General features: G+C 60.4%; 1 protein-coding gene across 1 annotated transcript; it reads left to right on the top strand.

Annotated features, from left to right (window-relative positions):
• Nucleotides 1-26,445, top strand: EPHX1 (epoxide hydrolase 1). The gene is given in 10 exon segments (XM_047077157.1): nucleotides 1-27; nucleotides 11,779-11,966; nucleotides 13,748-13,928; nucleotides 19,432-19,659; nucleotides 20,131-20,260; nucleotides 20,668-20,827; nucleotides 20,829-20,874; nucleotides 22,083-22,191; nucleotides 25,209-25,325; nucleotides 25,765-26,445. Coding segments are annotated over 9 exon segments (1,356 nt in total). The 5' UTR covers nucleotides 1-27; nucleotides 11,779-11,783; the 3' UTR covers nucleotides 25,967-26,445.
• Nucleotides 26,446-26,805: the final 360 nt, after the last annotated feature.

Raw genomic sequence — 26,805 nt, 5'->3', positions numbered from 1 at the left:
GGAGCCTGGGGCCTGGAGCCGACGACCGTAAGGGGCGCGGGCTGGGGGCGGACGCGTCGGGGGGCGACTGGGGGCGCGCGCTGGGGGGACGGGTGTCGGAGCGCGATTCCGGGGGGAAGAGTGGGTGTGGGGGGCGCGGTTCCGCGGGGGGCGGGCTCGGGGTGGGGGGGGGCAGTGTGGCTTACTCTCGCTTCGGGGACCCGCGTCTGCACCCGACGGAGGGCCTGGCGCGCCCATGCCTGCCCCCTCCGTGCCCCCGGGGCTGAAGGGGCGCGGCGGGCCCCTCCCCCCGCCCCGCACTCTCTTCCCGAGAGTTCTGCTAACAGGGTGCGTCGCGCCCCGCGGTGAAAAGCACGTGTTTGTCTCTGGACCCCTAAACCCTGCTCGGATCTTGAGTTTGGAAGGCGCTTTCTTGCCTTCGCTGTCCGCCGCCCCCGCCCCCGGGGGGAAAGGGGTGCCTACAGCCACCTGAGGGGACCCGGGCCTGGGTCCCAGTTCGCCGTGTGGCCCTGAGTTGCACCCGCCCCTTTCTGAAGCCTAGGCGAGGCGGGATCGTGGGGGCAGCGGCTCTAGCAGTGGTCAGGCCCAGTTTGACTTTTTTCTCCACCTGCTCCCTCCCGCCCCCCACCCCCCACCCCGTAAGCCTCGGGGTCCGCAAAGCCTGGATGTGCCCTGCGCCCGCGTGGGCAGACACCCCTCCCCCTTTCTAGGCTTCCCTCTCCCTGCCCGGGCAGCACCCCGGCTGGGGGGCGGGGAGGCCTGTGCATTCGGGGTCCCTGCTGTCCGTTCAGCGCCTTTGCTCGGATTTGTGAGCTCTGGTGGGAAATTGCTGAGGACACTGGCAAACGCTGTATCTGTGCCCCTCCGCGGCATCGCCGAGAGCAACCGTTCTCAGGAGGCCTCGGGGGCTCCAGGAAGTAACACTGGCCTCTGCCCCGATGGCTGGAGGTTGTTGCCTGAGCGAGTAGGGGCTGGAGGGCAGAGCCGCACTGGGCCTGGCTTAGGAAGAAGTTCTGGGATTGTTCAGCATTTTTCCCAAACGTCCGCACTTGGAGGGCCATGTGAGGACACTCTTGTTTCCCTGAGGAAGCGTGGACTGTGCTCAGGGGTGCCTTCTGCCCTGGGCGGGGGGCTCAGCAGGGAACGTGGACTCACTGGGCTCCCAGGTTTGCTGGGGAGAGGTGGACAATAAAATAAACTTGTAAAATGTAGAGTATGTGTGCCGTCGGGTGTAGAGCCCTGGAAGAGGGAAGGGGGGGTGTCCGATGAAAGGGATGCCTCGTCTGAGAGATGGTGGTTGAAGGACCCCGAGGAGTTGGGAGTGGCCGGTTGCCGTCGGGGGTGACAGTGCACCAGGCTGAGGGAAGAGCAGGAGCAAAGGCACTGTGGCAGGAGCAGTCCTGGCATGGATGAGCAAACAGACCTCTGTTTGCTGCGTGCGGGCGGGCCTGGCTGCCAGCAGTGTCCTTTGGTGTGAATGACCTCTTGCATAAACTGAACCAGCTAGAGAGCGAGCTGAACCTATGCTGCCTCTCCCCGACCCCCCAGTTCCAGGAACGGGAGGAGCTCCACGGCCAGTAACTGCTCAGCAGGGCGGCCGAGGTGAACCTCGACACCGTCTGCTCCGACCCGCGTGGTCCCCTGTGCCTTAGGCACTCTGGCCAGACCGGCTTCGGGGAGCGGGGTGCCAGCCGGAAGTGACCGAATGCCCTTGGGCAGGGGGCCTTTCGAGAAGGAGCACTGACCGTTGCAGGAAGCAGAGCACCTCCCTCAGGAGCCTCCCGCTCACGTCCGCGCACCAGCTGGAGCTCGCAGGGAGCCCCCGCCGTTGATCCGAGAGCCCAGCTTGCGCAGGCTTGGTAATCGCTCACCCGACAGCTTTGACTTCCCTCCCGGGCTCCCGGCCCAGGCCCAGGCCCCACTTCTCCACCCTTGAGCGGATGACACAGAGCTGGGCTTAGGGGAGAAGCGAGGGCCGGGGGGCGCCCGGCCGGCTCAGTCCGTAGAGCGTGTGAGTGTTGATCTCGGGCTGTGAGTTCGAGCCCCAAGTTGGGTGTGGAGGTTACTTACAAATAAAATCTTAAAAATAAATGAACAAGGGAGATCTAAGCGTGAGCGGGTTGCCACCGCCGAGGGAGGAGCCCAGAAGATACCCACCCGGGGCTGGGTGTGCAGAAAGAGAAGGTGCGTGTTGGTTCGGGGGGGCCCCCCTGGATCTCATGCTCAAAACCCACCTCTGCAAGGGCCCTAGAGCCCATCACTAGTGATTGGAGGGAACGCAGCGATGTGGACAGAGAACTGGTGTGGAGAGAAGAGCGGGGTCATGCACTGGCCGGGCCGAGACGTCCCCTGCCCAGGCCTGGTCCGGGGACGCAGGAGGCCGGGCCAATCTATCTGCAAGGCTCCTCGTGGCTCCAGCGGGTGGTGACTGTGTGGTTAAGTCCAAACTGATCTTCAGGGAAGGAAATTCGTAGGCGGGGTGCGGTCGGTTCAGATGGGGCCAGGGTGGGCTTGAAGCCCGTGCCAGGCCCGCTGAGGGCAGCTTCAAGGACAGTGAGGGGGCTCCAGCCCCAGGGTGCGGGGCAAACCCTGCGACAGAGGGCAGGGACTTCAGATCGACACAGAAGTGTCACTGCCCAGCCCGGCGGGCCTCCTGGGGACAGCGGGGGACTGCCGGTGGGTGTTCTTGGCCTGGGCCTGGCCCTTTAGGAGCAGACGCTCCCGGGTGCCATGGGGACAAGGTGGGGTGCAGCAGGGAGAAGGCCTCCCCCCGCACAGATCCCCCAGAGCACCCAGCCACCCGCTGCCCTGAGGAGGGAGGAGTGGTTGGTGCTCCAGGAAATCCTCCCCGGCGCCCGGGAGAGGACCTCACGATCCCATCCCTGCTTACATAACGTAACACAGCTGAGCCAGCCAAGTTCAAACTGGTGTTTTTGCTTTCGCTGAGGTGTGTTTACCTTGCCAAGGGAGGTCCTAGTTCATCGTTCCTTGACTCCTGAAGGCCTGGCCGAGGCCCCTCCCCCCAGCGGGGCTCACAGACCTGAAGTGGCCCCCCCATCGTCCGTGTCCGGCGGCTGGGGACACGGTCCCGCTGCAGCTAAGCCTCCCCCTCTGAGGCCTCACTGGAGGTGCTTGCATTTCGGGAACAAAAGGGCTCTTCTGTCTGAGGAGCTCAGAGATGTTCCAGAAGATTCCATAGGAGGAACAGGAGGTCAGGTCAGGAACAGGGGTTTCTGCTGCCTTTGGGGAGGCCGGGTAAACTGTGTTCAGGGGTCTTCTTGGGGCTTCTGAGCCGGTGGGCTCAAGAGAACGGCTTTGCCCAAGCTTCGTTTTTGTGAGTCTCTTTAAAACAGAAGGAACCAGCCCTCACTTGTCGGGGTTAGTGGGTGTTCGAAGAGCCTTCCTTCCCAGGGCTTCTCCCCGCCTCCTCACAGAAGGCCGTGGTGCCCAGACGGACCGTCCCCGCCAGGGGCCCACGGGCGGCCTTCAGCCGGCTGTGTTCCTGCCCCCGGAGCCCGGGAGGGCGCAGGAAACCGGGGGACTTGGCTTTTCCCTAGGGGACGGGCGCCCTTGGCCTCACTGAGTGGTGATCCTCCCGTGTGTTCCCCTTCTTCTCGGGACTGGACAGACAGGGCCTTCTGGAAAGTAAGAGAAGTGCTTTGGTTCCGGGGCCAGGATCAGTCCGGCCAGTGTCCAGCACAGCTCGGGGAAGTCTGAGTCTCTTACCAGGTTTTTGGGGGGTCGGGGGGGCAAACAGATGTACTTTCCGGCTTTCCGGGGTTTTTTTTGCCCGTGGGAGGACCTGCTTGCTAGGCCGCATTGTCCCCGCAGGAGCTGACGGGCCCCGCCACCAGGTGCGGGAGGGTGACCTCGTCCCCCTCACCCGGCTCCGGTCCCCGCCCTCCCACGGAGGCAGGGCTTTTCTGTCCACCAGGACCTTCGATGGAGTTCCAGAAGTCGTTTTTGGCTTCTGCGACTTTTATTCCTTTTTGCTGCCCAGACTTGGCCGCAAGCAAACGAACTCCAGGCCCAGAACATTCCCGGACACCGGACCGAGGGGCCGCCCTACGGGAAGCACAGAGGCCCTTTCGCTGCCGTCCAGACGGGAAGGCGGCTTAGGTTCCTCAGCCAGGGCCCAGCCAGTGGAGCTCTCCGGTTACACAGCCCTGAGGAGGCGTCCTGAGCCCAGAGCACATTGGTCAAGGGCTGGCTGAGCTGGGGGGCGAGGGCGGCAGAGCGAGGTCAGCGCTGGGAAGGAGATCCGGGGTGCTCAGCGGAGCGCCTTTATCCTCGGGAATCGGAGTCTTTTCTCTGCTCAGAGATGCCAAGTGCCGAAACCCCACGGAGCACAGCGCTCTTTCCTCGAGGCGGCGAGCTGTGGTCCGCTCGGGCTCCTTCTCTTGTCACTTAAAACCGATGGAAAACTGAGCCAGGAGACAGAACAGGGTCTCAAGTGACTCCCTGGGCGCGAGCCCCCAAGCCCTTCCTCGCGTCGTTCAGCTTCGGGCCTGCGTGGAAGGCTGTGTAGACGAGCCTGGGGAGGGCTCGACTCGGGCCGGCCGAGTCCCCCCAGAGGTGCCGGGGGCCTCTAGCCCAGCCGGGTGGCCTCCCTCCTCCCACCGAGGCCCCTGCGGCAGGTGCTGGGCGCCCCTCGCTTTCTGCCTTCCGCCACCCTGGCCTGCTCCTTCCTCTACAGAGACCCCCAAGCTTCCTGTCGTGGTCCCAGCAGCACATGTCTTCAGGGAAGGTTCCCTCGGCCTCCGCCCCCTCTCGCCCACCTGTCGCGTTCTCGGGATTTAAGTGCAAAAGTGAATGCCCAGGGCGCCCGGGGGGCTCAGTCGGTTGGGCGTCCGACTTCGGCTCAGGGCATGATCTCATGGCTCGTGGGTTCGAGCCCCGCGTCAGGCTCCGTGCTGACAGCTTGGAGCCCGGAGCCTGCTTCGGATGCTGTGTCTCCTTCTCCCTCCGCCCCTCCCCTGCTGGCACTCTCTCTCTCAAAAATAAATATTAAAAAAAACCCTTTTTTAGCGAGTGCCCGTGTGGGGACACCACCCCTTGACCGAGGTAACTCCTTGAATCCCCAGCTCAGCAAGGCCCGGACAAGTGGGGCCACCAGCCTGAAGTCACGTGGCTGGCGAGTGGCAGGAGCACGATTGGAGGCCAGAGGTTGGTGCCTAAACACCGGCCGGCTGACCCCTGGCTCCCTGGACGCCCCTGCAACACCAGCAACACAAGTCCTGTCTGTCTGTCCACTCAGGCACAAATGGAGAGTCGGGTTGGGGGGCGAGGGGTCCGCCGGAGCGTCCCCTCCAAGGCAGCTGGATGTCCCTTCACTGCGGCCCAGAGCAGGGCCCTCCCCACCAGGAAGCCTGCACCCCCCCCACCCCCACCCCCGCCTTGTTTTTACTTCTCTATTATTCTGCTTTGTGGTTGCCAGCAAACTGCATTTTCCCTTCCCTAGGGGCTTGGCTCTGGGCTGTTCTTTCTCCCAGGGCTTGGTTCCCGGCCTGGAGGAGGTAAACAAGGCCCTTGTCACGGGCAGGGGTGCAGGGCCCATCCCGCCTCACCCATCTTGAGTCCCCGTCCTCGTCTGGCCACTGAGGTTCCGGGGGAAAGGCTGTGGGGGCAGAGGGGGCGCAGTCCGGACGTCCTCTCCCCCCCCTTCTCCCCTCTTCCCCCCTCCCCCCCCTCCCCAGGCTTTCCCGCTCTGTCTGGGCCAGCTGCCACCAGACCCAACAGCGAGCAGGGATGGCGTCGGGGAGCCCCTGGGAGCCGCGCGTTGGCGGCAGGAGGGCGGGAGGCTCCCTGCTCCGCCGCCTTGGCAGGCCCGCCCTGGCTCCGGAGGGAAACCATCTGCTTTTCCCTTTCCACTGGATGTTCCTTTGCCTGCCTCCAGAGAGGTGTGGGGAGGGCGGCGCGGGGCCCGGGGAGGCACGCACACCCCTGCGCCCCACTCACCTGCCTGGGTGTGAGGCGGGGGCACGGGGGCGGGGGCAGGGGGGTCTCTGAGGACAGGCTGGCAGGACTCCCCACTAGTGTCCAGCAAGGTCCAGAGTCTCGTCTTCTGGATCCCAAATCCTGGTATCTGCAGGCCACCGGGCACCCTGGCTCTCCAGTCTTCCTTCAGGGGGAATTTGCCAGAACACCACCTCCCACCTACTCAGCCTTCTCCCTGCATCCCGCGGCCCGTGTCTCAGAATAGTCTAAGAAGTAGATGATATATATAACTCCTCAAGGAGAATTCAGCCATCTTTCTGGGCACGAGCTCTGGAAATTTTCAACATTGTCAGTGAGAAATTTTTTATTTTGATTTATTTTTTGATGTTTATTTATTTATTTTTTTTTCAACGTTTATTTATTCTTGGGACAGAGAGAGACAGAGCATGAACGGGGGAGGGGCAGAGAGAGAGGGAGACACAGAATCGGAAACAGGCTCCAGGCTCCGAGCCATCAGCCCAGAGCCTGACGCGGGGCTCGAACTCACGGACCGCGAGATCGTGACCTGGCTGAAGTCGGACGCTTAACCGACTGCGCCACCCAGGCGCCCCAAGATGTTTATTTATTTTGAGAGAGAGCGCGGGCAGGTGCGGATGTGCGGCCAGGGGAGAGGCAGGGAGAGAGGGAGACAGAGAATCCCAAGCAGCCCCCGCGCCGTCAGCACAGAGGACGCGGGGATCGAACTCACGAACCGCAAGATCGTGACCTGAGCTGAGATGAAGAGTTGAGACGCTCAAGCCACTGAGCCACCCAGGCGCCCCTCGAAGAATTTTTAAATTCATTCATTCAGCAGAGATTTTCTGAGCATCCAATACGTGCCAGGTGCCGGGGACCAGTGGGGAGCCAGAGAAGACATGGCCTCTACTACCCTCGGGGAGCTTACTTCCGGGGTGCGGTGGGAGGGTGGGGGCGATATTGCCGCAGGACCTTGAACAGATGTGACCGTGACTCGAGCTACGGGTGGGAGGCGCACAGAGCTGAACTAGGTCACGGGAGGCTGCCGGGAGGAGGGACGCTGGATTTGAAATCTGAAGGATGAGCAAGGGGTTCAGGAGCTGAGGGGAGAGGGTGCTCCCCCACCGCAGGAGGGCGAGGAGGGGAGGGGCGGGCGGGTCAGAGAGCACAGGCCCTGAAGGGTTAGCCAGCATCTCGCTGTTGCAGGGACAGCAGGAAGCTGTCCCGGGGTTTACACCAGGGATGTGCAAGGGCAGGTTTGTATCCGCAGAAAGTCACCCTGGCCTCAGGGCATGTTGGGGGCGGGGACAGGGAGGCAGAGCACGTGTGAGGGGACCGGACCGGACAGGGAGGGCCTTTGCTCTGCTCCAGGGGAGGCGGCCGTGCAGGTGGATTGAGATCGACCTTGGAACTTGCCGATTGATTGGATCCCCGGGGGTGGGACGAAGGAGGGGGTTTCAAGGACGTCGCCTGGGCTCTTGGCTTGCCATTCGGGGGGTGGGTAGTGCCCGCGACAGCGAGGGAATCCCGAAGGAGACAAATTCAGGGGCACAAGGTCACGGTGCGACCGCAGACGCGCGAGGAGGGGATGTTGAGATGCTCACGAGCAGGGGAGGCGGCAGGGGGCTGCGGGGGTCTTGGTGGGAAACACGCACCTGTCTGTCTGTGCAGGGGTGACGGCGGGAGCCACGTTCGCGGAAAGGGTGGCCCCATTCGGACACAGGTTCTCTGGCGCCCCAGCCGGCTTCGTTGTTGACTCACTGGTTTCCGGAGGCCTGTGGGTTTCCAGATCGTCCTTTTTACCCCCCCCCCCCCGCCCCGACGGGTCCTTGGCCGCTAGAAAGTCACCCAGCGGGATCCCAGCCACAGCCGCTCAATTGGTCTTGTGCGGAGAGGGCGTCTGACGCACTGTGGAAGTGGGGCCGCAGGAAGGCCGTCACCCTTCTGGTCTTTCCCCTTTAAAAAATAAAATTTAGTCTCTCTCTGTCCCAAAAAAATAAATAAAAACCGTTGAAAAAAAAATTAAAAAAATAAATAAATAAAATTTAAAAAAACCAACCATAAAATAATCACTCTGCCGAAGGGGCACAGATTCGTTCTGTGACTCAGTCACAGCGCATTTCATCCCCGACTGGTGGACCCTGGGGTTGTGGCCAGTCTTACCCTTCTACCGAGAGAACAGGGAGGCCACGTTGTATGTAAACAGAGGTCAATGTTCCGCAGAGAGAGGCCCCCCTCCCTGCCCCCAGAAGCAGCCTGAGGGGCGCCTGGGGGGCTCAGTGGGTGGAGCCTGCAACTGTGGATCCCAGGGTCGTGAGGTCGAGCCCCACGTTGGTTACTTAAAAATAAAATCTGTGGGGCGCCTGGGTGGCGCAGTCGGTTAAGCGTCCGACTTCAGCCAGGTCACGATCTCGCGGTCCGTGGGTTCGAGCCCCGCATCAGGCTCTGGGCTGATGGCTCGGAGCCTGGAGCCTGTTTCCGATTCTGTGTCTCCCTCTCTCTCTGCCCTTCCCCCGTTCATGCTCTGTCTCTCTCTGTCCCAAAAATAAATAAACGTTGAAAAAAAAAAAATTAAAAAAAAAAAAAAAAAAAAAAAGCTGTTCTCTTTAAAAAAAAAAAAAAAATAAAAAAAAAATAAAATCTGTAAGAACCGAAAGGACAATTTTGAAGGCTGAGCATTTGTTGTTGAGAGTTTGCCCACGGGGAACTGGATATATTATTTCCCCCTCCCCTGACTTTTTTCAGTTAGTGAGGATGATGTTAAGGTTTATATAATAGAAAACTCAAAGCAGCAGTGGCTTAAACAATGTAGAAATGTGTTTCCCTGTCACACAAAGGAAGTTTAGGAGTAAGTAGTCCCTCAATTAGCAGGAACCCATTTTCCATCATTGTCCTGGTGCTGACCTCTTTCCTCAAGAAAACCTCATGGCCCAAAATGGCTACCAGAGTCCAGGCATCACATCTATGCCCCAGGAAGCGTGAAGGGGGAAGGGCAAAAGGTGCGTGCTTCCCAGCCGAGTCCAGGCTCTTTGCAGTCTTCCACACACGGGCAGGACTCATGCACCGTTGTGCACGTTGTGCACTGCACAATCTGAGAGGGTGCCACGCACGTCATCCTCTAGATGTATGTAGATCTACGTACAAGTGCTTTCTGGCAGATGGCAATGAGGCATCCTATGACAAAAGCAGCAGATTAGGTTAATTTTCTGGCAGCGTTTTGAAGAATGGGGTCTTTTCCTAATTCACACGGAGGTACTGTCTGGGCCACAAGCGGGCGGGGGGGGGGGGGCTCCGCCCCAAATACACCCACAGCTCTTTGTCAGCACCTAATCGCTCCTTTAAATCCTCAGCTCGCTGCTAAGCTGCAGGGAGCACCAGGAAATGCAGTGTTTAGCTGAGCTTTGCCAACAACAACAACAACGATTCCCTCTATTCGATTCCATCAATTCCCTCTATTCGATTCCATCGCGAGGAAGGAAGGGGCGAATTTAGCCGCCAGGCTCAGCCACCCCGTGTCTCAACCCGAGGGCGCGTTTGCGGAGCGGCCGGGGTTAGGGTGCCGAGTTTTGAGGAACTTGCCCAGGCCCCCTTTTTCTCACACAACCATGCCGTGCTCCCCTCCCCAAGTGCCTGTCCTCGCCTCGCTCCGGAGTCTCGGCTTGTAATTTACAGGAGGGCCATCCGAATGGCAAACCCGATTTCTGAGTTAAAACTCCCGGCTTCCTCATGCAAAAGGAACAGCGTACACAGGAGGCGAGGTAGAGACCCGTCTCGGCCGGTGCGGGTAGAAATGGAAAGAGTGCGCCCCGGAGGTCCCAAGTGTCCACACCTGCGCCGAACCCGGATGTAGATCCTAGAGGCTCCTTGCTTACACGGCGCACTGTCTTTCGGCCTCGTAAATTCCTGTTTATCCTTCAAACCTCTGCTCCACTCCCCCCTCGTCCATGCAGCCTTTGTGGCCGTCTTAACCATTGCTGCGTTTGCACGCTTCTCCTCGTCTGTGTAGACGGCTGTCATCACTTGTTCATCTGTCTGCCTGTCCTACCAGAGCATGAGCTCCGGCGGCACAGGGCTGTGACCCACCTCCTGTGTCTGCAAAGGGCCGGGCTCACGGTCACAGCCACGCGGTGACCACCGAACCCGCCTGTGGTCCCACGAGCCAGCTTGCGTTTCCCCTCCCGGGGCCCCGATCCGAATCTCTTACCTGAAAAGAACGAGTGACTTCTGGTGCCTTCCAGACCGCATTCAACTTACAAGAGTTGACTTCGGCTTTTAGGACCAAGCCTCAAATGAGTTGTACGTACGGTTTTAAAGCTTGTATTTTTGCCCCGAGCCTAACAGAAACACCGCCTTCGGTGAAACTCCGAGGCCGACGTTCCGTTTACCGGCGACGGGAAGCACCTGCCTGGCTTGACCTCCTGCGTTTAGAGCCGTTGCCTTGCGGGAGTCAGGCTCCGAATCTGCAGATCTCGCTGAGTAAAGAGTCAGAACCCGGGCGGGGGGCCGCAGTCGAGGGCCGGCGTGCACCCCTGAGTTGTGTCCCGCACCTGCCCGAGCCTGGCTCCTCGGGTGTCTCTGGCCCAGGCGACACACGGGCCTGTGCCCCCCTGCACACTGTCATCGCGGTGAGTGCCGGGCCGGGCCCCACCACCAGAGGAAACTCCACACTGCCGTCCCGTGGCCCTGACAGTGGCCTTCCTTTAGGAACGGTCTGCGGGACATGCAGTTTTGTGTCTGGCCCGTTCGGTGCGGACCGTTGGGGGCCCCCCTGCGTGGACGGGTGGCGTCGGGGACGTTTCTAGGTGTGGGGCTCCCCACCTACAGCTGCTCGGTGTGGCGCACCCACGGGCACCTTCGGGCTGGGTCTGCGCCTCGGGGCGAATCGCGGAGTCCTCGCGTTTGTGAATGTCCAGTTCTAGTAGATTCCGCCAGTGCTCCGGAGAGGTGGTGGGAAAGTCTGCTGCTAGATGTTGACTTCTAGCTTCTCTCTAGGAGTGACCGCCACTATGGTTCGACGGTGCCCTCCACGTGCCCTCGCCTCCTTAAAGGGAAAGGTCTCACTTGAGTCTCCTGGTGGCAGGGCTGAGGCCTCCCCAGCCTCCCCGCCTCCCCGCGTCAAGCTGGGGTGATGGCCGCTCTGTCTGTCATACACAAAAAATCACCAGATCGAACACTCTAAGTGGGCGAATTATATGGCCCGCGAATTATGCCTCGATAGAGCTGTTTTAAAAAAAAAGCTGAGGGCTCCTGGGGGGCTCAGTGGGTTAAGGGTCCGCTCAGGGCATGATCTCAGGGGCGTGGAGCCTGCTTTAAAAAAAATACACTGAGCCGCGTGGCCGTGTTCGGGCCCCCAACACTCGCCCGGGCCCAAACCGTGTGCACCCGGCCCCTGATGGGCACCCTGGGGACAGGCCCCTCCCAGAGACAGCCAGGGGTGCAGCCTCGGGAGCCCAGCATTCCTGGGGGTGGGGGCGCGCGCGCACGCACACACACACACACACACACACACACACACACGAGGGTGGAGAGAAGCTTCCAGAAGCACGGAGCAGAAGGCCCCTCAGAGAAACAAGAGGCCTCAGAAGTGCAGCCCCCGCATCCAGGGCCGCGAGAGGCCACCCTGTGTTGGTGTTTTCCCAATTCGGTGGATGAATTTCACAGCTCTTGTCTTTTTCCTGCTGATTTCTGTTTTTTCCACGTGCTCAGACTCTTCTTTCACAAGTTCCCGCGGTCGGGGGCTGGGTGGGAGGGAGGGTGGGGGTCGGGGTCTCGGCCGGGGGTTGGGGGGGGGGTCTCTGCACTGACGGGCCCTCCTCGCACCTGCAGGAATCATGTGGCTGGAAATTCTCCTCGCCTCAGTGCTGGCCTTTGTCGTCTACTGGTTTGTTTCCCGGGACAAGGAGGAAACGCTGCCACTGGAAGATGGGTGGTGGGGCCCCGGGGCGAGGCCCACGGCCCCAGAGGACGAGAGCATCCGCCCTTTCAAGGTGGAGACGTCAGACGAGGAGATCAAGGTGAGGCCCCTTCCCCAGGCGGGGCTGAGCCGAGGGGAGGGCGGGGACGCCTGGCTGTGTTCCCCGGGGGGCTGGGAGTGGGGTGCCCTCCGCTGTTCTCACGCCGGCCAGGGGCAGATCCTACAGCGACGTGCCCAGCCCGCCCCGTGCCCACCCCGTCCCCCTCTGCCCACCCACCCCCCCGTTCCTCCCTCCCCTGCCCAGAGCCCAGCAGCACCAGGTGATGGGCAGGGGGTGCCAGCTGGCCCTGGGCGCGGGCATCACGGGTCACAGACAGCAGCTGCTCTCCCCTCCTCCGCGCCCTCCTGCCACCCTGGGGGTGAGTTTAGCCAGAGAAAGCGAGCAGGTTGTCATCAGGGCCTGGGCGGGGGTCCTGAGTGAGACGCAGGGCCGTGGTGACATCAGATGCTGGGGTCCAGAGAGGCCGCCGCAGGGCCGGCATTGGTGACGCGCCTGCTCTGTGACAGCTGTTCGAGGCCCCATTCAGTCCCCGTAAGAGGCAGGGCCGTCGTTCCCTCTGCATGTGCAGGAATTGAAGCTTTTTACCCAAGGTGACCGAGGGATGAGCAGGATTTGAACCCAGGTCCGTCAGCTCCAGAGCCCAGCCCCTACCCCGCACGCTGGAGTCAGCTGGGACGTGACCAGGGGGGTGTGCTGCCGTGGGAGCTGGGCCAGGAGGGTGACCCGGACGTCCCCTCCCGTTCTGAGCTCGTCAGAGCACATGTGCGTGCAGGCGCCGGCTGGGTGCTCGGAGAAGAGAGGGGCCCTCCCTCCAATAGCTCCTAGTCCCGTGGCTGAGAAAGGAAGGTGCACAGAGAAAAGGTAGCTGAGAGATGAACAGGGGGTACGTGCTTTCACAAGTGCCCAAGTCGTGAGATTTCCGAGGAGGAAAAGAGTACAGAGCAGAAACTGGGCTGCGCCCAAGAGAAACCAGGCTGAGGATAACGCCTTTCGTGGGTTCCTAGACTTGGAGTCTAAAACGTCCGGGATCTGGGAGCCCGGGGTGCTATGGAGGACACCGAGGGGGCCCGGGCTGGTCCCCTGGCCTCGCCTGCTAGGCTCGCGCCTTCCTTCTCTCCCGGTCTGTCATTTTATCCCAGCCGAGTTACGGCGTATCGTTCAGTGCTGTGTACCCGTGTCCGCAAACCACAGCCCTGGGACAGATCTGTCTGTCCCCCGGGTTATACAGCCCCCGTGTTAAGAATAGTCTTTACATCTTTAAAATGGCTGAGGACATGACAAGAATGATGTCTCGTGACCCGTGAGAATCACCTGGCCTTCAGACGTCAGTGTCTGCGAATAAAGTTTTACGGGAACACAGCCGTGTGCATTGGTCCGTGCCGTGTCTGTGGCTGCGTCCGCGCTGCGAGGACAGAGTGGGCCAGCTGCAGCTGGAAAGGGCCTAGAACGTTCATAGTGCCTGGCCTCTTACAAAAAAGCGTGCCGGTCCCCGCCAGAGGTCAGCCGAGGTCCGTTAAAGATGCGTGTAGCGGTGATGCGCTTAAAAACAAAGAGGAGATACACGGGTGACGTCGAGGGTGAAGGACACAGCTTTGGGAACAGCTGCGGTCATGGGAAACGAGGTGCCTTCTGGGGAAAGCGGACGACCCCGAAGGCACCTGTGCGGACCCGGGGGACCTCACCCTCCCCGAGGGACTTGGCTTCGCCTCCCCGGTCACAGTATCTGGCCGCTGCGGGTGTGTGTTTGCCTTCTGGAAACAAACCTTCTGTGCTCTGCCCCACCCACCCCTCTCTCCCTGGGGTCCTGCATTTCGCTCCAGGACTTACACCGCAGGATCGACGGGACCCGTTTAACCCCACCTTTGGAGGACAGCCGCTTCCATTATGGCTTCAACTCCCACTACCTGAAGAAGATCCTCTCCTACTGGCGGAATGAATTTGACTGGAGGAAGCAGGTGGAGATGCTCAACAGGTACCCTCACTTCAAGACCAGGATCGAAGGTACGTTCCCCAGACGCCAGCGGGAGAGGGGTGTGTGTCTCAGGAGCGGCCTTGTAACTGCCGGAGGGGACCCGGACCCAACTTAGGATCCAGTTACTGGTCCTCGGGGTGTATTTACAGGCTGACCTCACTGGGACAAAAAGAATGCAGAGTCTACACAAATCCAGTGCGCTTTAGAGCGAGGCAGGAAGACACGTCAGTAATTTGAAAGCCAGAGATACGCAGAATCTGGTCCGCCGCTCCGTGAGGGTTTGGAGTCCGTGACGCCGTGACTGCTCAAGGGCGCTCAGCCCGGCGGTCAAGGTCCTGAGAACGATTGCCCTCCCTGTCTGCGGCTCGAGACCTGGCGTCCTGCCGCTGTGGGACGCCGCTGTCCCTCGGCATCACCCTGGGAGGTCCCTTCCCGCCCAAAACTGTCTTGGCAAGGTGACCTCAAGATCATTTGGGGTGAGGGAATAGTTTCCTGGGTGGAAAAGCGTTTTCCCCCAGTTCTGCTGAGAAGTAACTGACGCCCGTCAGCGGGTAAGCGTGAGGCGTGGGGCATGATGGTTTGACTGACATCTGCTGTGAAGTGATCGCCTGGGTGGGGGGAGAGGGGGTGTGGGGGGGGGTTCAGCTCACATCCAGCTTCTCCTGCAGAGACGATATAAGGAGAGAACAAACTCCTCTCCCCACGTTGAGCTCTCAGGACTTACTCTGAACCTCCCTATGTACCACAGCAGCGCCAGCTCCCGTCACCAGTCTGGACGGACCCCCCCCCCAGGGCTCACCTCGACCTGGGGTGTGCACCTTCTGACCCCTCCTTCCGGCTCCCCCGCCCCCACCCCTCCTCTGGTCTCTTTTTTCTACGATTTCGGCTTTCGTTTCGTTTTAGATCCCACATATAAATGAGATCACGCGGTATTTGTCTTTTTTCTGTCTCTGGCGTGTTTCACTTAGCTCAGTGCCTTCAAGGTCCACCCATGTTGTCATAAATGGTAAGGCTTCCTTGGGGCACCTGGGTGGCTCAGTCGGTTGGGCGTCCGACTTCAGCTCAGGTCACGATCTCAGAGTCCGTAGGTTTGAGCCCCGCGTCGGGCTCTGTGCTGACAGCTCAGAGCCTGGAGCCTGTTTCGGATTCTGTGTCTCCCTCTTTCTCTGACCCTCCCCTGTTCATGCTCTTTCTCTGTCTCAAAAATAAATAAATGTTAAAAAAAAATTAAAAAAAATAAATAAAAATAAATGGTAAGGCTTCCTCATTTTTTTTTAAACTTTATTTATTTATTTTATTTGCTTGAGAGGGAGAGAGAAAATCTCAAGCAGGCTCCATGCTGTCAGCACAGAGCCTGACTCAGGGCTCGAACTCATGAAACTCAAGGTCAGGACCTGAACCTGAAATCAAGAGTCAGACACTAACTCGCTGAGCCACCCAGGCGCCCCCAAGGCTTCTTCGGTTTTAAAGGCTGAATAGTGTTCCATTTATATTTATAGAGAAAGACCACATCTTCGTTATCTGTTCATCTACTGATGGATACTTAGGTGGCTTCCTTGTCTCGACTACTGTAAATAACGCTGCAGTGAACGGGGGTGCATTATCATCATCATCATCATTTTTAGAGAGAGAGGGAACCTGTGAGTGAGGGAGAGGGGCACTTTAAAAAAAAGCTTATTTATTTATTTTGAGAGATAGCAGGGGTGCCCCTTTTTTGATCATGGCCATTCGACAGGTATGAAGTGGTATCTCATTGTGGTTTTAATTTGCATTTCCCTGATGATGAGTGACGGTGAGCATCTTTTCATGTGTTTGTTGGTTGTTGTCTGTCTTCTTTGGAGAAATGTCTATTCAGGTCCTTTGCCCATTGTTTTAATTGAGTTATTTTTCTACTATTGAGTCGTTAGGAGTTCTTTATGTATATTGGATACTAATCCCTTATCAAATGTATGGTCTGCAATTAGTTTCTCCCGTTCCCCAGATGGTCTTTTCGCTTTGTTGATGGTTTTCTTTGCTGTGCAGAAGCCTTTTAATTGGATGTAGCCTCTAAGAAACTGTCATCAAGACCCACGTCAGAGAGCTCTGTGTCTGTTTCCTTCTGGAAGTTTCATGGTTTCAGGTCTTACATTTAAGTCTTTGATCCATTTTCAAGTTCATCTTTGTGAGTGGTGTGAGGTAGGGGTCCAGTCTCATTATTTTCCATGTGACCATCCAATTATCTCAGCGCCATTTACTGAAGAGACCGTCTCCTCTCCATCGAGTGTTCTTGCCTCCCTTGTCAAAGCTTGGTTGACTGCATATGCCCAGGTTTATTGTGATTCTGTTCCGTTCATCTGTTGGAAACACTTATTTTAACCCCAGAACGATTGATTGATTAATTGATTGACTGATTTAGAATGCTTATTTACTTATGTTGAGAGAAGGAGAGAGCAAGCAGGGGAGGGGCAGAGAGAGAGGGAGAGAGAGAATCCCAAGCAGGCTCCACACTCAGTGGGGAGCCTGACGTGGAGCTCTAACCCATGAACCGTGAGATCACGACCTGAGCCAAAATCAAGAGTCAGACACTCAGCTGACTGAGCCCCCCAGGCGCTCCTTGGAACAATTTCAAATTTACAGAAAAATAGTGAGGACGATACGGGAAGTTCCCCTGTACCCACTCCCAGTTTCCCCTTACCGTTAACCTTAGTCTGGTACATTTGTTACAAGGAATGAACCAGTACTGATATGTTAATACCTCCACTAAAGTCCATACTTTATTCAGATTCCCTTAGTGTTAAAAACATCTTTACTTTTTAAAAAAATTTTTATGTTAATTTATTTGGGGGGGGAGAGGGGCAGAGAGAGAGGGAGACACAGAATCCAAACCAGGCTCCAGGCTCCAGGCTGTCAGCACAGAGCCCGGCGCGGGGCTCGAACTCACGGACCGCGAGATCATAACCTGAGCCGAAGTCGGATGCTCAACTGACTGAGCCACCCAGGTGCCTCAAAAACATCTTTATTTTTAAAATTCTATGGTTGTGGGGCACCTGGGTGGCTCAGTCGGTTGGGCGTCCAGCTTCGGCTCAGGTCATGATCTCACGGTCTGTGGGTTCGAGCCCCGCGCCGGGCTCTGTGCTGACAGCCCGGAGCCTGGAGCCTGCTTCGGATTCTGTGTCTCCCTCTCTCTCTGCCCCTCCCCACTCATGCTCTGTCCCTCTGTCTCTCAAAAATAAATAAACATTAAAAAATAATAATAATAAAATAAAGACTGAACAATGCAGTGTCCACAGACAATAGGATATGGCTCAGATTTCCTCAGTCTTCACCTAATGTATTTCTTTCCCGGGACCCCATCCCGGACACCCCATTACACTTTGTTTCCATGTCTCCCTAGGCTCCTCTGGGCTGTGACAGTGCAGACTTTTTACAAAAGGCTCACAGATCCTAACTTGCCTTGAGCAAAAATAGAACCCTACGTACATTCTATTTTGGAACGTGGTTTTCCACTTGACAACATATCCCGGGGTCCTTCCGCGTTGCTGAATGCACTCCTATTCGGGGGCGCCTGGGGGGCTCAGTCGGTTAAGCGGCCGACTTCGGCTCAGGTCATGATCTCGCGGTCCGTGAGTTCGAGCCCCGCGTCGGGCTCTGTGCTGACAGCTCAGAGCCTGGAGCCGGTTTCAGATTCTCTGTCTCCCTCTCTCTGACCCTCCCCCGTTCATGCTCTGTCTCTCTCTGTCTCAAAAATAAATAAACGTTAAAAAAAAATTTGTTTTAAAAAAGAGAAAAAAATGAATGCACTCCTATTCATAGGAGACCTTACCTCCTTTGGAACACACTGCACGGCGTGCAGTTATTTCGAATTCAGATTGTCACCTTTTCATCTGAGTGTAAAGTTAGGGAACACCCACTCATTCGCGCCGCGCTGGCGTGCGCACGGCGGTCCTTGGAAGCTGTCCCCCGGGAGGGGACTGGTGGCCGGGGGAAGGGCCGAGGCCAAGGCTGACTGTTCACTGTTCCCTTGTATCCTTTTTGAATTTTAAATATTTGAATTTTATTTTCTTGCTTTTTATGTTTATTTTAGTTCTGAGAGAGACAGAGCACGAGCAGGGGAGGGACAAAGAGAGAGGGAGACCCAGAATCCGAAGCAGGCTCCAGGCTCCGAGCTGTCAGCACAGAGCCGGACGTGGGGCTCGAGCCCACAGACCGCAAGATCATGACCTGAGCCGAAGGCGGACGCTTAACTGACTGAGCCGCCCCAGCGCCCCTAAATGTTTGAATTTTAAAAGCGAAGGGGTGCCTGGGCGGCTCAGTGGGTTGAGTGTTCAACTCTAGGTCACGATCTCACGGTTTGTGGGTTCGAGCCCCGAGTCGGGCTCTGTGCTGACGACGCAGAGCCTGCTTGGGATTCTGTCTCTCCCTCTCCCTGTCTCTCCCCTGCTCACACGTGCTATCTCTCAAAAATAAATAAATGAACTTAAAAAAAAAATGAAGACAGACGTTAAAAATCAAAGAGGAAGCCCTCCTTGTTTCCCGGCGGGTCTGTGGAGCCCCAGGCACCCCAGACCCAGGCTGCGGGCTCAGAACCCGGGAGCAGAGCTGGGCCCGGGCCTGGCGGGTGGCGAGGGGCCTGGAGGGGGGTGTCCTGGCCCAGCGCCCGCCGGGACAGAGGCTGGAGGCGAAGGGACGAGGGCCCTGAACCTCGGCCTCCCTGTGATCAGCAATGCCGTTGTCTCTGGAGGCCCTGCCTCACCCCCCGAGGGAGGCCCAGGCCTCCTTGCAGAACAGGGAAGCCGGCACAGAGGCTGGAGCCCGGGGGTAGGGGCAGAGAGGACCCCGGAAAGTTCGGGGCGTGAGGGTCGAGGACGGCAGGCAATGGAGAGGAGGGAGGCCCTCTGGGACCACCCGGGCCAGGGAGCCAGGGGAAGACTCTCGAAGGCTCTCTGGGCCCGGGCCAGGCCACCAGCGCGGGGACGAGGCTGACGGCACCTGGGTGCAGCCACCGCAGGCCGCTGTCCGGACGGCTCAGTGCCGGGGGTCACCCCACCTTGTGGCGCTTACGGTGTTTCTGTGCTGTGACGTCCTGGGGAACCCCGAGGTGGTCCCGGGGTCAGGCGGTTTCCGGGAAGGGAACAGCCCTTTAATAGCTCTCGCCTCTGGGTTTTTGAACATCCAGGCACCCCTTCACTTTTTTTTTTTTAAGTTCATTTATTCATTTTGAGAAAGAGTGTGAGCAGGAGAGGGGCAGAGAGAGGGAGACACGTAGAGATGACTTACAAAAATAAAATCTTGGGACGTCTGGGTGGCTCAGTCGGTTAAGCATCCGACTTCAGCTCAGGTCATGATCTCGCAGTCCGTGAGTTCGAGCCCCGCGTCAGGCTCTGTGCTGACAGCTAGGAGCCTGGAACCGGGTTCGGATTCTGTGTCTCCCTCCCTCCCTGCCCCTCCCCGGCTCGCACGCTGTCTCTGCCTCTGGAAAATAAATAAACTTTAAAAAATAAAGACAGACAATATCTCCGATGCCCGCCGGCCTGACTGTGCTCGTCTCCCCAGGGCTGGACATCCACTTCGTCCATGTGAAGCCGCCCCAGCTGCCGCCCGGCCGCACCCCCAAGCCCCTGCTGATGGTACACGGCTGGCCCGGCTCCTTCTACGAGTTTTATAAGATCATCCCCCTCCTGACTGACCCCTCGAACCACGGCCTGAGCGAGGAGCACGTGTTCGAAGTCATCTGCCCTTCCATTCCTGGCTACGCCTTCTCGGAGGCAGCCTCCAAAAAGGGTACGGGGGCTGCGGGGGGCGGCGTGGACCAGGCCTGCCCGCCAGGCGGGGAGCCAGCACACCCTCTCGGGCTCTGAGGCGGGCGAGGGGCGGTGGTGACCGACGCTGGCCCCGGGGCCCCGACTCCCGAGCCCTCGGGAGCTCCCCGCATCTGGGCCCTGGGCTGTCCCGGGCCAGCGAGGCTGACCGAGCCCCACAGGAGCACACTGGTGGCTGGCCTGAGCCCATCGCGCCCTCGCTGCTTGGCTGTCCCCTCGCTGTCCCTCCCTGCCACGCGGACGCCAGTCTCGCTCCCTGCGGGGCACTGGCCGCGGCCTCGCCACCACCGTTGGGGCCCGGGACGCCTCCTCCCCTCCTGTGAGCTGCTGTCACCCCAGCGGGGGGCAAGAGGGGTGTGAGGAATTTCACAGGAGCCCAAGAGGACCCCACGAGTGACTTCCTGTGACTCTGTTCTCCTTCCCTCCCAACCAGGCTTGAATTCAGTGGCCACCGCCAGGATCTTTTACAAACTGATGCTGCGGCTGGGCTTCCGGGAGTTCTACATTCAGGGCGGGGACTGGGGGGCCCTGATCTGCACCCACATGGCCCAGATGGTGCCCAGGTGAGTGTGCGTGTGCACAGCCCCCGCGAGGTCGCCGTGTGCGCGGGGACGGCGGGATCTGCCTGCGGGGGGCCACCGGGCGGGGTGTCTGTGGGCCCAGGGGGAGAGCACGGGGGGTCCCCTGTCACCCAGCCGCGCCCGGAGCTCTTTGGTGTAGATCCTCTCCGTTCGGTATCACACGGGGTTGGTGACGCTGGGCCAGGTGCCCAGGCAGAGAGGGACAGATAGAGGAGGGGAACGTCAGAGTGGACCCTTCTGGTGGCCTGAGCCCTGGGAGAAGCCAGAACTTTCTGGAAACTCTGTATCCCCCCCCCCCACGCCTCCCTCCTCCTGCCGGCCTCCCCCCACCCTGGCCCTGGCCCTGGCCCTGACGCCAGCCTCACCGGGCCCGCTCTCTGCCCTCACAGCCACGTGAAAGGCCTGCACTTGAACATGGCTTTCATTTTAAATGGCCGCATCCTGACCCTCTTCCTGGTTCGGCATTGCCCGAGGCTCTTCGGTTTCACCCAGAGGGATATGGAGCTGATGTTGCCCTTCAAGGAGAAGATTTTCTACAGACCGCTGCGGGGAGAGCGGCTACATGCACATCCAGAGCACCAAGCCCGACACCGTGGGTGAGCCCGCGCTCGGGACACGGCGGCCAGGGCGGGGGTCACGCCCCTTCCGTCCAGCCGGGCGCTGTGGGGGGGGCTCCGGGGATGCACACCTCCTGGGAGGGACCTGAGCTCTTTCTTAGGCTGCGTGTCTCCGCTGAGGTCAGTTGAGGTCAGTCGTCCCAGACGACAGCTTGAGCTGATGCCGTGTGCACCGGCTTTGACCCCTGACCCCCGGACTCTATGAGCCTGAATGGAGCAGGAAGCCTGGGGGCCCGGCAGCCCCAGGACCGTGGGGGGTGGAGGGGGTCGTGTCCATTTGTAACGGATCCCCTATCTTGGACGTTTAGGCTGCCTCTTACTTTTCACTGATCAGAGCGTATAAACCAAAAGCCCCACCTTTTCTTTTTAAATGTTTATTTATCGTGAGAGAGAGTGAGCAGGGGAAGGGCAGAGAGAGGGGGAGACAGATTCCTAAGCAGGCTCTGCACCATCAGCACACAGCCTGATGTGGGGCTTGAACTCGCAAACCAGGAGATCACGACCTGAGAAGTCAAGTCGGACGCTTAACCGACTGAGCCACCCAGGCGCCCCAACCCCACCCCTTTTTTTTTTTTTTTTTAGTTTATTCATTTATTTTAACGTTCATTTTTGAGAGGGGAGGGGCAGAGAGCGAAAGAGGGAGAGAGAGCGAATCCCAAGCCGGCTCCGCGGTGTTCGCACAGAGCCTGAGGCGGGGCTCAAACTCACAAACCCTGAGATCATGACCCGGGCTAAGATCAAGAGTCTGACGCTTGACCAGCTGAGCCACCCAGGCGCCCCGGGTCTATTTATGTATGCAAGTAATCTCTACACCCAAAAGGGGCTCCAGCTCGCGACCCTGAAATCCGGAGTCGCACGCTCCACCAAATGAGCCGACCGGGTGCCCCCGAGACCCCACCTTTTAAAAAACAGCATTCATACAGATCTCGCTTGTGGACCTCCCCAAACACAGGACGCTGCCCGCGTAGTGGGTGGGCTCCCAGGAAGCCATGAGGGTGTCCCCCTTTTACTCAGATCAGGATTCCAAGGCCAAGGGTTAAGTAGACGGGGTGCAGAGCACCCCAAGAGTTAAGGCAGAGCCGTGCTCCGACCTGGGCGCCGCCCTGTGGGGCCCGCAGCACCCCGTGTCCTGACGGCCAGCTCGCGGGTCCCAGGCCTGTGTCACTCCCCGCCTCTCCCCTTGCCAGGCTGCGCCCTGAACGACTCTCCCGCGGGCCTGGCTGCCTACATCCTGGAGAAGTTTTCGACCTGGACCGATTCTGAGTTCCAAGAGCTGGAGGACGGGGGCCTGGAGAGGTGAGCCCCCCCACCCCCACCCCGCCAGCCATGGGCCCGCGTCCCGGCAGCCAGCGTCCCTCCGGCCGACGGCCAGCACCTTCCACTCACTGCCGGACGCTCCTCGGACCCTCACCTCAGGTCCTCCGGATGAGGAAGCGGACAGAGGTCTGGCGACTGGCTCCGGGCCTCGCCGCGGAGGGGTCAAGACCAGGGTCGAGCCCTTGAGAATGTCTATGCTCCATTTGCTAAATAGCACCCCCGTCCCCCGGGATCAGGGGGTCCAGAGGGCAGCGATCACCCAGGGTCCCCCTGCTCTGAACCCAGGAGAGCCTGGCATCGTGGCCACCTGACCGTGTGCCCCGGGGAAGGCAACCCTGGACGCTGCCTCAGAAAGACTGGGGAAGCTTCAGAGGCTGCAGCCTCTGCTACCCGGCCAGCCCTGACCCGGCTTCTGCAGCGTCCGTCCCTGTCTTCGTTACTTCGGGGGCACGCAGAGCGCCAGACTCCGTGCCGGTGTGGGAGCAGAGGGAGAGGGGGCTGGCTCCCTCCTCGGGCGCGGGGACCGTGTCTAGGCCATGCCGGGCACGCACTCGACAAATCTGTAGTGGACGGATGAGCTCTGAGAGACCGTCCAGAGAAAGGAGGCTTTGCCTTGTCTGAGGGGCGGGGCAGAAATGACTGGGAGAATATACTGGAATGGGCTTTGAGGGACGAGTAGGAGTTTGCCGGCGGACAGGGTGGAAGAAGGGAATTTAGGCGAAGAGAAAACACCAGGTGCTCCTGGAAAGGCTGGCTCGGCGGAGGCCTCGGGCAGGGACGCAGGGGCCGGGCCGTGAACCCATGCACAGCCCTCACCCTGGGGTCTGTTCCCTACCCCACATTGGAGAGGACCCCAGGGGGATGGGCCTCCACCAGGAGCTCTTAGGCAGGGCTGGCCCTGTTCCTTGCCCAACAGTACCTGCAGCCAGGTGAGGGGCCCCACCAGACCGCCCCCCGCCCCAGGCTGACCACCCACCGTAGCTGCCGCCTGGCCCCCGGGGGCACCAGAGCCTGGAGCAGGGGGCAGGCGCCATCAGCTCTGTGTTCTAGAAAGATCACTGACTGCGGTAGGCCGGAGACGGGTGTGGTGGTAGTTTCCAAGCCGGGACCGGAGCCGAGGGAATACAGGAGCCCTTAGCCACCTCGCTAAAAGCCCAGTTCACAGGGTTTGAGAGTTGATTCTAACCATTCTGTTCCCATCGACCGCTCTCCATTTGGAGGTTCCCTCATCTCTGTTCCCGCTCTGGGCCGCTGTTGCTGGAGACTAAGAATGTGGAAACGAAGATGCCTGATGAACGTGTTCATCATTCCGGAGAAGCCTCTTTTCTCCCAAATCCTTCGTATTTTCATATTAATGTTAATGCTCTCCCTTCCCCCGTCACTATCTCAAGCTGCACCGGTGGGGAGCAGGGCAGGGGTGAATCGAACGTTCCTTAAAACATGGTGCCGAGGATAAAAACATACTTGGCCGACCGCCTCCAAAGAGCCGACACAAACAAGTAAATTCGGCAGATTGGCTTCGGTTCACCTGAAGTCACTTCCCTGGAGGCGGAGAGCTGGGCAGGCGCAGTGACACTGCGGGGCCACCCCCTTGGAGGGGGACAGCCAGGGCGTCGTGGGGTCGGTGTGAGGGAGGTGGCAGGGGAGGCGGAGGAGGGGTGCCTCAAAGTGTGCACGTGCGCGTGTGTCCGAGAGGGGCTGGGCACAGAGCACACTTCTGTCCCGGACGTGCTGGGTATCGGGTGCCCACTGGGGAACGAGACTGACATCTGAGCCTGGGGAGGGGTCCAATGGGAGGAAATGACCCTCTCTGTGCTTGGGGAAATTAGCAGTTGGCATCAGTGCAGGTGGGGCAGCATCGGGGGGTGCTGGGGGGACCCCTGGCTTACTGGCTGCGGGAGGGGGACGGAGGGAGGTCTGGGAAGACAGAACGTAGTGAGAAGGGCGAGTGTGGATGGAGAGTTGCAGCATGGGGGGGGGGGGGTGCCGAGGCATGGGGGAGGGCGGGGGCGGGGAGGGGAGGCAGAAGGCAGGCCCGGGTGGCATCGGACGGCAGACCGTGGGCAGGGGAGGGAGACTTGGAGGCAGATGGAGGGATCGGGCCCCCCGACAAGGAGGCTTAGATCTCCTAAGCCCCCAGGACTGGAACGGAGCAGGGAAGGCCCGAGGGGAGCTCTGTGCGGACTTGGGTTCCCTCAGGGAGGCTGGCGGGGTGGGAGCTGTGGGTGGCACGTGGCCATCGGGACGCACCGAGGGTTGGGACCCGTCCCCAGAGCTGGAGTCCCCTGGGGTCTGCGGACCAGCAGGTGGGTCTGGGTGGCCGAGGGCACTGGCAGGGCGTTGTGGGAATGAGAGGGGACGGGGTGGGAAGCTGGCGGGTCTGTGCGCAGTGGATGTGGGGTTTCTAGGGTCAAGAGGACCAAATGGCTCTTTCCTCCCCAAGGGTGGACCCCCGCAGCCTGGGTGGGGTCCCCCTGCTCAGCAGTCCCAGCCTGAGTGTGTGTGTTGGGAGGTGGGGGGGTCTGCACAAGGCCCCACGACTCCTAGGGTGACTCACTTGGCGGGAAGCTTGTGGGTAATGCCAGGCGCGTCCAGGGGCTCCAAACGCTGCCTGGAAACCCCGTCCTGCCCAGGCCCCGGCAGGGGCGAGCCCACCTGGGGATGGTCCACGAGGGCCAGAGGTGGGCACCCACCTTCGGGCACCCGGTGGTGACCAGCCCAAAGCCCCTGGGTTCGGTTGTCCTCACCTGCTGTTTCCTGCCCAGGTGGGACCGCTCTGGGGGTGGTCGGGGGTGCGGGCGGCCGTGAGGGCCAGCGGAACCTGCCTCATGCACGGTCCGCATGCCGCGTCACCTGCGGTCACGGTGGCTGGTGACCCTGGGCGGAGACTGCCTGTGCCCCGGTCGCAGTGAGGTCTGAGGGGGGAACCAGGCGGGCCCGGAGGCTGCCCTCTGGTGCACCCGGGGCTCAGCGGCCGTCTGGTTCTGCTTCCGCAGAAAGTTCTCCCTGGACGACCTGCTGACCAACGTCATGCTCTACTGGACAACTGGCACCATCACCTCCTCCCAGCGCTTCTACAAGGAGAACAGGGGGCAGCTCTTCAAGCAGGATCGGTAAGCCTGGCCCAGCCCAGAGGCCTCCAGGGCAGGGAGCCGCAAGACAAGCCAGCCTTGAACCCGGGGGCAGACGCCCAGCGTGAGAACGAATTTGTGGGCAGGCTGGAGGTGCTGGGAGAAATCTCGCACGTCTAGAGTTAGGAAGGGAACGCGGGGCCGGCCCGCTGTGCCACCCCTGCTTCCGGGGCCCCTTGGAACCTCACACGGAGACCCTCAGGTGGCAGCGGAGGGACAGGGGACACCCGTCCCACCTGGCCCTGTTCCCCAGCCTGGCCAGCCCTTCCAGAAAGGCCCTGGGTGGGTTGGAGTTGAGGGCGCGGTCACAACCCTGGCTCTGACCTCCTGTCCCCTCCGCCCCGTCCCTGAGCCCCCGCTGTGGGGACAGAAGGGGACCAGGATGCGACGTCGCCTCTCAGGGGATCTCTGTCCCTTCCAGGACCAAGGTGTGGGTGCCCACCGGCCTGGCCGCCTTCCCGTGTGAGCTGATGCACGTACCGGAGAGGTGGATGAAGGGCAAGTACCCGAGGCTCGTGTCCTACTCCTACATGCCCCGCGGGGGCCACTTTGCCGCCCTCGAGGAGCCGGAGCTGCTGGCCCGGGACATCCGCAAGTTCGTGGGGCTGCTCGAGCTGCCCTGATGCCGCGGGGGTGGCCCCCGGGGCCGAGTCTCCCTCCCGTCAGCCGCCGCCTCCCAGTGCGGCCCCCCCGCCCCTTCCCTGCCCCCTCTTCCCTGCCCCCCCCCCGTCTTCTCTTGGCGAAGGTGTATCCCCCCCCCCCGCCCCCTCCCCTGCCCGTCCTGAGCCCCGCGCGCGCTGCACGCACCCTCCCACATGCAGGTGGATGCCGATAAATGATTTTAGTCCTCAGAGCGGCTGGAACCAGGTGACCTCTGCTTGTCCCAGCCCCACATGGGGTCCCCTCCCAGGAGAGCTGGCAGGCGTACGGTCTGGGCTGGGGAAGGAGCCCCCACTCGACACCCCCACCGGGTGTCCTGGGCACCTAAAACACCCAGCAGGGCCTGAGGCTGGACGGTGCAGGGGTGGGGTCTCAGGGGGCCTGGGCCACGCCCTGCCCCTGCAGGATGGAGCCCCACCCCTACCCCCTTCCCTGAAGGATGGAGCCCACCCCCCCAGCCCCACCCCACCCCTGCCGGATGGAGCCCCAGCCCCAGCCTCGCCCCTGCAGGATGGAGCCACCCCCCGCCCCCACCCACCCACCCTGCGCACAAGGGCCCCCTGGGCCTCTGGCGCCCCGATAGCAGTGGGAGGCTGCTCCTCTGGCAGATGCCCAGAGCGGAGTCCCTGTCCCACGGGGAGAAAAAAGGCAAGGGGCCACCTGTCCTCACAGCCTTAGGGTGGTGCCTGGCCCAGCTAGGGGCAGACACCCTCTCCTCCTCCCCCCTGCCCTGCTCAGGTTTCCCCTGGCTCCAGGGCACTGCCCCAGCCTGCGAGGGAGCAGGTAGATGGGGCCCTGACCT

Source organism: Lynx rufus, unplaced genomic scaffold, assembly GCF_022079265.1.
Source record: "Lynx rufus isolate CCGP_SWC_20201006 ecotype Redwood Valley unplaced genomic scaffold, mLynRuf1.p SCAF_15, whole genome shotgun sequence".
Lineage (NCBI taxonomy): Eukaryota > Metazoa > Chordata > Mammalia > Carnivora > Felidae > Lynx > Lynx rufus.
The sequence above is the reverse complement of the archived record's forward strand: the minus strand, read 5'-3'. Positions and strand labels throughout refer to the sequence as shown.